Source organism: Orbicella faveolata, unplaced genomic scaffold (genome assembly GCF_042242905.1).
Source record: "Orbicella faveolata isolate gen_17 unplaced genomic scaffold, um_ofav_v1 contig_46, whole genome shotgun sequence".
NCBI lineage: Eukaryota > Metazoa > Cnidaria > Anthozoa > Scleractinia > Merulinidae > Orbicella > Orbicella faveolata.
In genome coordinates, this window is record NW_028301576.1 from 5,925,673 (window position 1) to 5,937,617 (window position 11,945).

Below are 11,945 nucleotides of genomic sequence, written 5' to 3' on the forward strand. Positions count from 1 at the left end.
ACCTCTAAACCTTCTGCCATTTCAAAGCGCTGGCTTGAGGTTCTGTGATACTAAACTCTTGTATTGGAATCGATCGAGAAATCGATGAATCCACTCTGAGCAAGGCTTCCTGGACTCCCTTGATGTGTTATGATCCGATGGATCCCTTCTCTCTCTCCTCCCTTAGGAAGGCCTAATACTCAGACCAGTGAGATCAATGATCCTGAACTGGATCATCCCGGCAAAGTAACGCATTCTTTTGAAATGTCGACCTAATTTAATGTTGATCATTTGTAAAACAGTGCGTTATACCTGTAGCTGGCCTTAGAGTTTTTATTATCTATTTCATTTGCATGAAAATAGCTTATGCGACTGAACCTATGCGGAAATATCAAGGGGAGGTAGGAAACTCGATATTTTAGCAGGGTGAGCTTTTTCCGTACGCTTTTCCACAGGTGGCATAATGTCCAAAATGAGGCTCCCTGCACGTACGTAGTACTCACCGTAACCAACAATTGAAATATAAGGATTTGTATGGGAAAAACGGTTCTATTCTTAACCCTAAAAGACTGAGGAGTATGCACGAAAATAAACCTACCTACTTCAGTTGTGTGTTTCCTTGTTTCCCGTTAGATTTCTGGACCTTATAGCTGTTGAAGTGCTTTTCAGCTTCACTGCTTTGTCCTCTATATCCGGTATATATCCTTTGGGGAAAGCACGCGGTAGAGCCAGGCCAGGATATAGAGGGACTCGGACAAGGCACTGAGGACGCGACTAGTGATAAGGAATTAAAGAGGTACTATTTCATTCAGAACTGATTAACGTGGAGGACGCAAGAGCGAAATTGTTGGCATTGGGATCTCTATCTAAGACTTGCTGCTGGAAACACTTTTAATTTTCATCAAATGAAAGAATGCTCTTATGTTGATGGATCAAAGCTACCTAGAAGCTTTCTGAAGTTGTACAGGTCTTTCTTTACAATTTGGTTGCCTTCACTGGGCCGCAAAGTTGCTACAAAAATGTGTAATTGCCATGACGCGAGCAAAACTTGTATAGACTATAGAGGAATGGATGGACGGTCGGGAAACTTCTTTAATACGTGATACAAGATCAGTGTTACGTTTGTCTGTTTTTGTTGTTGTTTTTTTTCTTTCAGTACTTTCTAGCCTGTGCTGAAGGTGAAATGATTCCCGTCTGACACAGCTTTCCAGACCACCTTATTGTGCATTGATCTACTTCTTGTCTATTAATATTCCGGATGTCACATTTTTATTACCTCGGTAAGTTCTACATCCTATCTTCAGTCTAACCAAGACTCGAAGAAAGTTTTTTTTATTATTTTGTGCACGTTTCAGTAAGTGGCTGAGTATATTGTTGTACTGCCCCGGAGTGTCATCAGTCTAGTATTTGACGGGGCCAATTATTTGGCACGTAAAAACGGTTAGGGTGGCAAAATAGAGTTCAGAATTTTAACCTTTCAATTTAGCCTTAACTATTCCTTTAGTTAATTAAGTGCACCAGTTACGCACATCCGTCCCGGCCGCTTCAAATGACAAAAACAACAAGTAGTGTTATTTGCATGACTATAAATTCGCACAGTATTGCAAAAGCACGAGCGTAACATAAAAAAACAACAACAACAACAACAGAAACAATAATCGTTAAGAAATACTGCAATAGCACCGCCACGACACATCGGCAATCCTGACTCTCCTAATTGCGTTTCATACAGTTTGTATAATTTTCTTAGGAGAGTCTCTATATTGGTCAAATGCTCAGCAATAATATAAAGAAATTGTTAGTAAAAATTTCGACAGGGCAATATTCGATTAGGAAGTATTAAAAAATAAATCTTTATTGGATCAAAATGTTCGAAGCCGACCGTTTCTTTGCCCTTTTTTTGGTGAGGGAAAATGTTGGGAATTTTGAAATGCTTAGTTCAGCCCAAGGTTCTTGGTTCAGCCCCTTGGTTCAGGCAGAAATCGCTGCCAAAAAAAGACTCAATTGTAAATGTGAACCTTTTGATCTTTTAATTAATGGGCGCTGGTTTAATTTAATTTCCTGTTATTTACTCAGGCAAATGTTAACGAGATGATTGAATCGCTTGATACGTGTGCAAGAAATTTAACCGCTAGCTCAACTTTCTTCAAGAGGATTTGCATTTAGGTGTTTTACATCATCAAGAAACAGCCCTGCTGCGAAAAGCCCCTGGAGTTCAGAGCAAGGTGTATTGAAAAATCTTGATAAAGGTAAAACGACATATCACTGGGTATTTAGCAGCTGACTTCTGTACAGTCAAACACAAACCGAGAATGCAGAGCCCGTGAAAGGTCATGAAAGTGTTTATAAATACATCATTAACGGGCTAGATAACAAAAATATCGGTTGAATAGCTCGTAATTTTCGGCGACTGCTTAGCACCTTAATCATGGAAGAGCCAAGCATTGACAATTTCACCGAAGAGATCGACAGCTCGCCTACGATGAATCAACTGTATTTTCAAGAGCCCGCTGTTCTCATGATAACGCGCCTAACCATCGAGGTGACATTAGCCTTTATGGGACTCGTTGGAAATACGGTGGTGTCATTCGTCATTTCAAGACAGCACAAGTTTCGTTCCGGGCTGAAACTTTTCATCAGAAATCTCGCCTTCGCCGACATCGGTATCCTTGCAATCAGCTTTCCTATTGCTGTTGTGAAAGAACAACTGCCTTTTTACTGGCCCTTTGGAAGGGTGATATGTCTGTATTTTTATCCCTTAGCCGAAGTATTCCACGGAGTGTCAGTTTGGTCTATAACTGCTATAGCCATTGAGCGTTACCGAAAGATCACTACTATTAAAGGCGCTAGGAACAGCACTTACATCTCAACAAAATCTTTGAACTGGGGACTATTGGCTATTTGGCTCATTTCTTTTCTCGTTGTGTCGCTACCATTGCTTTTTGTTATGGATTTTATGGAAAACAATACAGAGACGTCTACGGAGATTTTCTGCGTAGTGGCTTGGTCTCACACCATACATAGCATATACATTATTTCCTTGGCAATATTTTGGTATCTGCTACCTCTTGTAATAATCGTCTTCACTTACGTAAAGATTTCAAGAGAGATTCAACAAAGTAATGAGTTTCATAAAACAAGTATTAGACGTCGATCAAGGCAGAGGAATCTAGAGGATTCTCGTAACACTCGTCTCACGATGGAAGCGAAGCGAATGAGGCAGAATTCGAAAGCAAAGAAAATTTTAACTCCCATCGTGCTAGTCTTCACGATATCAATGCTTCCACTGAACGCACTTCGTGTGATGTTATTATTCTGGGAGGAGCTAGTTTTCGAGAAGCACTTTCTTCTGATCTATAACGTCTGCGTAATTGGAGTTGTAATTAACTCAGCAGCTGATCCCTTGATATACTCGATAGTTTCTAAGGATTTCCGATCAGAGCTCAAGGAAATCGCTTCTCAGTTTACTCAAACATTGCGGAATCTTATCAAACTGAGAAGGGATGATAACAACAATGCATCTGGTAGTAACATTGGCTTAACTCAAACACGCGAAGTTTCCCTCAAACGCCGGGACGAACACATTGAAACTGCAGTTTTGGTCACCCGTGTTTGATTTCGAAAAACAGCGCGGCTTGCTGAGTAAACACAAATTTAATGAGTAAAAATTAAAGCTGCATCATCGAATGCGCCATATGTTTGCATGTACGAAATAACAAATAGCACGTGATTATTGTATTATCTCTTTAAGTGATTTTATTTGTACAAGTGGCATGGCTTGCAAAATTAAATTAAGCACGGGTCAATACTTTATGAGACCTGTCCGTGTCATCCAATCTGGATATACACTCTTTTGAAGTGAAATCACTTAACAACACGGCACGGAGCACGTACATATGTAGACCAGACTTAAGGCCTGCGTAATTTCTGTCATTATAGAGTTCTCAAGTGATGAGAACAGACCGCACTCAACCAAACTGATTGTGGGTTTGTCGCTGAGGGTGACCTGGGCTCCAAAAAAATGTTAGAATTCTCTCAAAATGATTTGTGTAATGAAACAACTACTTGAAAAAAAATGTATATTAATAAATTTTCAAAATGTTAAAATATCACGTTTATAGTACGCTCTCCCGTTTCGTTTTAGTAAAAGTAATTACAAATGGTTAAGCCCACTCTAAACAAACGATTATAATAAATTATAACGAAGACAGGCAAAAAGACAGGATGTTCCTGTTAACGTGTGGCCTTCCAAGTTATTTGTTTCGTCACTGCAGAAACACATGCCCCCTCTCCTGGGCCCTGGCAGAAACGGGGGGAAAGGGGTGGGGGGGGGGAGTGGGGGTGGGTAAGCACGCCCAAAACTAGCTTGTTCCGAAAGAAAACAAAACACACACACAGCAAACAAACAGAAAAAGCAACAACAACAACAACAACAGGCCAAGGGCTTAAGGCGCAGGCTTTCGATTCCCGATTCCCGCAGGCTAACGAAGAACGGATCTCAGAACTGTATCAGATTGCAAGGCCTCAGTTTGAATTCATTTTATTTTACCATATGCTCCTTGATCAATCACTATTGCTTAAATAATCAACAATTGTCTTTTCCATAAATCGAGTCTTTACTTAGTTTCAAGACCTTTGTCTCGTCAATGGGAAAAATCCTGCAAATAAAATTTAAGTGAAGTAAGTATCTGTTGCCTAGATGTTTCTCGTCTCTTGTATTATAAAATGAACATTTATTAACCAGTTTATTCCATTATCAATAATAAATAACGTACGAAACCTGTACTTGTTCATTATTTGGGGAATTAGAGTTGTATGCCCTTGCATTTTCCAAAAAGCTAGTTATACGTTAACGAGCTTTAACGTTAACCTAACCTAGTGGCACGTGACTTGTCACGTGATACATCATGAACGTATAAGCCTGGGAGCAGGAGTCTAAATTTCAATGTTCTTGATTAATTTCACGGTCTACCATCCAGCGTAAATATATAAAGCCCATCTTAACTTTACTTTCTTTGCAATGCAAGAGCTTTGAACTGCGAAATTGGAAACTTTCAGTGAATTGAAGTTTTTTGGTTTAATTTGGCCATAAAATAAACTTTTTATTAACTGATTTTGGTCGGTCTGTATGGGAGAATCTTGACCTTGGTCGTGAGTACAGTTCGGTCTGTACTCACGACCTCAGTCAATATTCTCCCATACAGTACCTCCCGCTCGGTTAATAAGAACTAAATATTTTAAGGAGATTACACGTTAAGAACCGTTGTCATCTACCTGGCTTTTTACAGGCACGCAGGATGCTTGAAGCGAACCATGGAACCAGCCTTCCTTTCGCCCATTTGATCAACGCACCAACAGTAGCCAGTGCTGGCCCAACATTGCGCAGGCTCATACGACCCGTCGTCCCTACAGTGTGGAACAAACTGTCCGAGTAAGGGACCATTGGCTAATGCCTCCAGTCTTGCCCTCTCACACTTAGTAGTGTAAACTATATGGGGAAAAACAACAACAACACAAAAACAGTAAATAAACTTTTTGTGAAGTGATGAAGTGATGGGTAGAACTTATCGCAACAATGATTTTGATGTTTTCTGACCCTAGTCAGCCTCTGCTGTTTTCGATGCCATCCAAATGATTGATATTGCATGGTGAAGCGAAATCTCATTGTTTTACTGTACGTTACGTTCCTGAAAGTGTGTTTAATTACCTTTAGTTTTTTTACAGTGATTTTCTTCCTTTCTACATGCTCCGAATTAAATATAATAGCCAAACTTTTGCATGTAAACAAGAAAAAAAGTGTGGCTGACTATAGCCCTTTTAAACCATTTTTAGCTGAATTGGACAGGCCTGTTAAAATATTGCTCAGAAAAAAATATAAAGAGAAGAAAATGTTTAGTTCATTCAATTTGTTAAGATTTATTAATTCAGTTAACTAGAAGCGCACTATATGGTTACAAGAGTTTACTACGATTATCAGTTGAGTAAGGCGGGACGAAAGTTTGGTCACCAAGTTTTAACGTAAAAATCTTGTTGTTGTCACGAGCAACTGGCTCCGTATCCATTGGGAACTTGTCGGCCTTTGACGTCATTGGCAGCAAAGCGCGCGAAATTGTAGGCGACGCGACAGGCGACCAACGGTCGTTGATATTGTTACCAATGGAAACGAGGTAAGTTGCACGTGACAACACCATAATTTTCAGGCCTAAACTTCGTAACAAAACTTCCCTCGTACCTTACTCAACTGATAATCGTAGTATTTCTAAGTCGTACCTTCGCAGTCAGGTTTTCCGTTTTGTTCAGTTCCTTCAACCTTCTTCCCTTCTCTATCTACACAATAACATTTCCCCGTGCTAGCACAACACTGTATTTCCTCAAAACTTCCGTCTGGTTTGCACTGTGGGGGCCCACACCATCCCGGTAAGTTGACAATGATTGTTTGAAGACTCTGACACAGAGTGAGGACTCCTACATCGAGAAAATGGAAAGACTGAGGCCCTGTACAAACTATGCCGAAGAAATTTGAAAATGCAGCAATCACCATGCGGTCATTTTGCACTTGTTTTTCAGAAAAACTTGGGCAGGGAAAGCACATGATTGTCGTAACGTCATGGCCAGTTTCGAAAAGCTTCGTTTTCAAAATGTTTTTTGTCCACACTAAAACGAGAAGCCGGCGTTTTCAAATTCCTAGAGGAGGTTAGAAGAGCGTTTTCGAATAGCTCTGTTTTCGTCACGTATAACTGTAGAAGGTAGGACTAACAACCTTAGAAATAAAGCTGTACGTTTTCACGGAAATTTCTGCTGCGTATTATGGACGGGGGCTGAAATGATGATCTATTTTCTGAACATTCCTCCAGTGTTTCATTTTGCAATCATCATCATTTACAACTTCTGCCTCCATTTCTACTAGCTCGCTCAAAATAACGAAAGAGAGAGAGACTGCTTGCAGTGTAACTCGATCTAACCGAACACGGTAATATACGTAATCTCTCTGAAGAGCTGAAGAGCCGAGCTGAAAAGAGATTCGTGAATGAAATTAAGAATTTCCTTGCTGAACTTCTAAGGATCGATTAGCTAGTTACCTTTCTTACTGCAGTCCGGTTTCCCTCGAATTTTAGTTCCGGGTATTTCCTTGCCGTACTCGTCCACACACCAGCAATACCCTGTTGATCCCCAGCACTGTTCTGACTTGAAACTGCCGTCCTCATTACACTGCGGCACATACGCGCCCACTAGTCCGTTAGCTGAGGCCTGGCTGCTAAGCTGTTCACACTTGGTTGCAGCTGTTGTCGAAGGAATAAAAGATACCGAAGGTGAGCAAACAAAGAAATGGAAACATTTCACTGATTTGTATCAACTTCCCTTTTGTGTACTGTTTGCAGTTTTCTATTGTCATTTCTATCAATTAGTGTAAGAAGCGCATAACAGACAGAAATGGAAACTCCCATCAGCAATAAAATACATATGGCAATAAAAACATGTCTGCATTTGTGAATCAGTGTTAACGAAATCGCGTCCAGTTCAAGCGTTTTTTTTTTCTCGCCAGAGACCATCTCCAAAGTAGACGATATAAAATTAAAAGGAATGTCAGTCTTTTTTTCCCTCCACTAGCTCTCTTCTTCCTTTTCTTACCCTCCTCTCTCAATCTTTTTTTTTTTTTTTCATCTCTTCGTGTGATTTTAAGGCCTTTAGGAGTCGTGAAACCAAAGTGCTTGTGCCGGGTGATTTGGTTCAAGCTTAAGGTACTGAAACGGTTTTCATTAATCCAATCATATGTACAAAGGAAACATTACTTAATTTGTTGGAACAAATATGAATTATGAATGAACGAAAGACTGAATGAATGAAAACGGAAGAAAAGAACATGGAAGAACGGAGGAACAGAAGAAAGGAAGGAAGGAAGGAAGGAAGGAAGGAAGGAAGGAAGGAAGGAAGGAAGGAAGGAAGGAAGGAAGGAAGGAAGAATTAAGGAAAGTAGGAAGGAAGGAAGGAAGGAAGAATTAAGGAAGGTAAGAAGGAACAAAAGTATTTACTCGAATACGCGCCACCCTCGAATAAGCGCCTCACCCCTTAATTGCAAGGTGGTGATTAATCGGAAGAATTGATATCGCCGCTCATCCGACGAAGCTTACTCTCTTATGCAGCTGCTTGACTGCGATATGATGAAAAGAGTAACTATGCACTATGCTTTCCGTACGTTAACCGAGCGGTGAATTCTGAAAAACAGTGTGTTTTGCGAAATTTAACGGCACTTGCCGTTCTGGAAAACAAGGGAAAACGCCGATTTTCAATTGTTAACCCCGGATGAACGTGAAGTTTTACAACGAAAAAACATATGTGGACACAGGCAAACAAGACATTCGCCAAGTGTTAACAGACCGGTTAATTCCGGAAAACAGACGTTTTTCGGTGTTCACCGTAATGTTAAACTACCGGATAATGGAACGAATACTCAAATTAACCGACAGCAAAACAATTGGAAAATCTTGGATTTTCCGATTGGTGAACACCAGTAAATGTAAGCAAATGCCACGTTTTGCGTAAATTCACCGCGCGTTTTCTAAAAGGTAAACACCACTTTTTTTGCCGTGGATGAATTTAAGTTGCCGTTTCGGATAAAATTGGAGTTTGTTGTTTCATTTACTAGAAGTTTTAGCAGGCCCCGCCCTCTAATAAGTATCGTATGCAGGTGTCGAAAAATCTCATCCGAGCCGCTGGAGAAGAAACTGAATATTGGTAACCATGAAATAAAACAATTTGGTTATAACTTAAGTTTATAGGGACAATAACTGAGGCGGCTGAATTTGCAGGCTACAATATGAACTGCAGTGAAGTGTTTTCCACAAATAAGAGATATTTTCGCAGTTTCGTGGTCAGTGTCGGTAAACTTGCAAAAATCTCAGTTTTCTATCAAGTTGTTTAACATACCATTAGTCAGGGCCAATGCAGAAGTTAATATCAGCAGGGACAACATCTTGAGCCTGTATCTCAGTTTCAGTCTCTAAGCGAAAACGTCGGTGGCTTGAAGAAAATCAGCGTGTGTTTGAACACCAGAATGTTGTGCGATTCAGTTGTAGCTTCGTATACGTTTTGTCGTTTACAGAACAAAGACCATTAGATACGTTTGTCGAGAAAGGCTGGCCTGTTATTTGCCTTGAACAAACCATATTAGTAGCACTTAATTAAATATGAACTGACCAAGAACAATGGGTATGTGTTGTCTTAGACAGCTGTTTACTACAAACTGGGTGGCATTGAAAAGGAGAATGGTAAACTAAATTTGATAACAGACAAAAGGCAACAATTTAAGCCTGTTTCAACATTACAATGCCTTCCATTGAGACCCCTTTTTCCTAAACTTTGACAGTGGTCTCCAGGTTTAGAATGCTATTTGTTAATTGTAATCTATTTAAAGGTGGATTTACTCGCCTTAATGAAAGTGCGGTTCTAATTACGTTTTCTTTTGGCCGTATATTGTTGACCTCGTCATGTTTTGTACATGGACTATTTTCAGTTCGGGCAGCTTCCAGAAAACGAACTTTTACAGTATCACAAACTTAGCTGGTTTGTTATAATATAAACTTGTTCACTCAACTGTTTCACTTGCGTTATAAATCTACGGGGTTAACAGAATTTGGTAGGACTGTAAATCCCCTTTTGCTCTTGCAAAATGGTATTTGACACTTATAATCCGTCAAATATTTTCACTCGCGCGCGATTGGTCTAAAAGCGTCACTTGAATGAATGTGCCCCAACCAAAACTGGGCAATATCCGAGTGATATTCCCCAATTTTCAAAACTGATAAAACACAATAGCCTCCATTTGGCGCGAAAATACGCTCGGATATTTTTCCTTGGACATTATCTGTTCCTCAAAGCTCACATATTTCGCTTCTCGGAACAGGTAAGCTTAATGTCCGCGGACAAATATTCGAGCATATTTTCGTGCCAATTGGAGGTTATAGTTTATCTAGAAACCTTCTAGAAGGTATTATCGAGTCAATTAAAATCGGAAGCTCTATATACGACAGTTCAGCATTATCGTTTCATACTTCATACTGAAGGTTGTAAGCCTAGTAACTAAAAAATGGATATATATTTTACCTTCGATCGAATGTTGCAATTGTTTTGTTCTGTTCAGTACGCCTATCGGTCTTAAAACCTTCTCAGGCTAAATATGTAATGCCAGCGGTAAATACAGGGGACGAACTTGGTCATTACACGTTGTCGTACGTGTTGCAGACGAAGGTTGACAAATGAGCCAAGATTTCGAATGCTCGTGCTCAGCCATTGCTCTGCTAATTAAACCTTTTGTTTGGTGACGTTCTTGTTGGCGACGCTGTCTTAGTATGAATAGTCTGCTTCAGGCAGGGTGCCCTGATCTGATACTACGCCGGAAACATTTGAAAACGCAGATTTATTCCGACGGTTAGGCCTACCGTCCACACTAATCTGCCAAAAACGGAGCTTTTCTAAAACGCTTTTCAAACCGGAGCAATTTGAAAACACCGGCTTTGTGCTTTCGTGTGGACAGAAAACATTTTGAAAGCGGAGCTTTTTTAAAACGATGACGTCACGATGATCATGTGTTTTCCAAAATGAGCGGTGATTGTTGCGTTTTCAAATTTCTGCGGCGTAGTATTGATGCGCTTTTAGAGTGAAATCTCCGTTTCCATTTTTTTTCGGCGCAGTGTGGATGGAGGGCGCAGGTAGGAATGTAGTAAAGGTGTTGTTTTACGCGTTTACTATTGTAACTCATAATCCCATAGCTGACTTTAGTATCTGTTAATTTTTGTATTCTTAACTCGGATGGTGAACTAAGCGATGAACAAGTAATTTGGACAGTTTCTTCTGTAATGTTGACATAAGAGAGAGCACGACTACAGTCGACTTTGGAGATAATGAAATCCAAAAGTTTCATTGATTGCCAAATCGCCTCGTCCAATTTTGGCAGTGTTCTGAGTGTTTCCTTCCAAGTATTTGCAAATTGGACACCATATTATCCTGTTACATAGACTAATAAATATTACCTTGCGGGCCCTTCGCTTTTGACAGGCACTAACCCATCTGCTTGCTGGCTTGCTGGCGGCCAGCTCTCAAAACGTTGATTTTGACTGTTGAACGTTTCTGGAGGAAGGAGACCATGCTGGAGAGGTCACATGTCACGTGGATGCGTGTCGGACCAATCTCCTGCCCATGCAGAGAGGGGGACAGGTCAAGGCAATTGGGGACCCTGTGACTGTCCTGCCTTGAATACGGCGGCTGCGCCCGCAATACGAGCGGCAGTCAAAACGAAACGACACCAAAATAGGTTTTTTCTTCGAAGCTAACAAAAATAAAGGCGTTGCTAAAGTTGGCTTGGCCTCTTATAATAGTTAACTTGAGAATTCCGGGTGTAATCTGACGAGGAACAGCAATTTTTTTTTCAAAATAACACAACTATAACCCTACCTGGGGACTCTCGACGGACTTCGAGCGAGTTGCCATGCTAAACGTCGGCGACCCATTTTTGGCGCCAAATTGGAAGTTTTGAGACATAAAATGTTTCATAATTTTCACTTTTTACAATCTGAAATGGTTTTAAAGTTATTTTGAAAGTTATTTTTAGTCATGACACAAAGTCCTTCTTCATTGCATCGTACATTCTTTTTTCTTTTATTCTACTCCTCTGCGACCCGCTAGAATATCAAGCTGTTTTTGTCGCCAAATTTTTTTTAAAAAAATGCGCTAATGGCTGAGCAACGTTTTGCAATTGATTTGTTTTGCTTTTGAGCTACGTCAGTGATTTGAAATCGTTCCGCCTGTCTTGAATTTTCTTCTTGTTGTTTTCTTCCCTTCGATTCGTAGCCCGCGCGCTTTGCGCTTGGGGCCGTGACTTAAAACGCGGACCTCGAACTCGGTAAGTAAGAAGTATTTACATATATCTAATTACATATATCTAATTACATATATCTAATTACATATATCTA

At 40.2% G+C, this 11,945-nt stretch overlaps 2 protein-coding genes across 3 annotated transcripts; one reads left to right on the top strand and one right to left on the bottom strand.

The window, feature by feature from the left end:
* Positions 1-52: 52 nt before the first annotated feature.
* Positions 53-4,197, top strand: LOC110063811 (neuropeptide Y receptor type 6-like). The gene is made up of 2 exons (XM_089278486.1): positions 53-1,259; positions 2,056-4,197. The coding sequence occupies exon 2, from the start codon at positions 2,408-2,410 to the stop codon at positions 3,593-3,595; it is 1,188 nt and encodes a 395-aa protein (XP_089134612.1). The 5' UTR covers positions 53-1,259; positions 2,056-2,407; the 3' UTR covers positions 3,596-4,197.
* A 306-nt stretch (positions 4,198-4,503) lies between these two features.
* On the bottom strand, positions 4,504-9,072 carry LOC149098127 (equistatin-like). Of its 2 annotated transcripts, none has more exons than XM_089278508.1 (5): positions 8,905-9,072; positions 7,068-7,259; positions 6,250-6,444; positions 5,254-5,467; positions 4,504-4,637 (listed from the first exon to the last, which is right to left on the bottom strand). In XM_089278508.1, the coding sequence occupies exons 1-4, from the start codon at positions 8,948-8,950 to the stop codon at positions 5,262-5,264; spliced, it is 639 nt and encodes a 212-aa protein (XP_089134634.1). In that variant the 5' UTR covers positions 8,951-9,072; the 3' UTR covers positions 4,504-4,637; positions 5,254-5,261. The 2 variants fall into 2 exon arrangements, with proteins under 2 accessions (XP_089134634.1, XP_089134633.1); XM_089278507.1 differs by having other exon boundaries at positions 7,059-7,259; positions 8,905-9,070.
* Between the last annotated feature and the right edge of the window lie 2,873 nt (positions 9,073-11,945).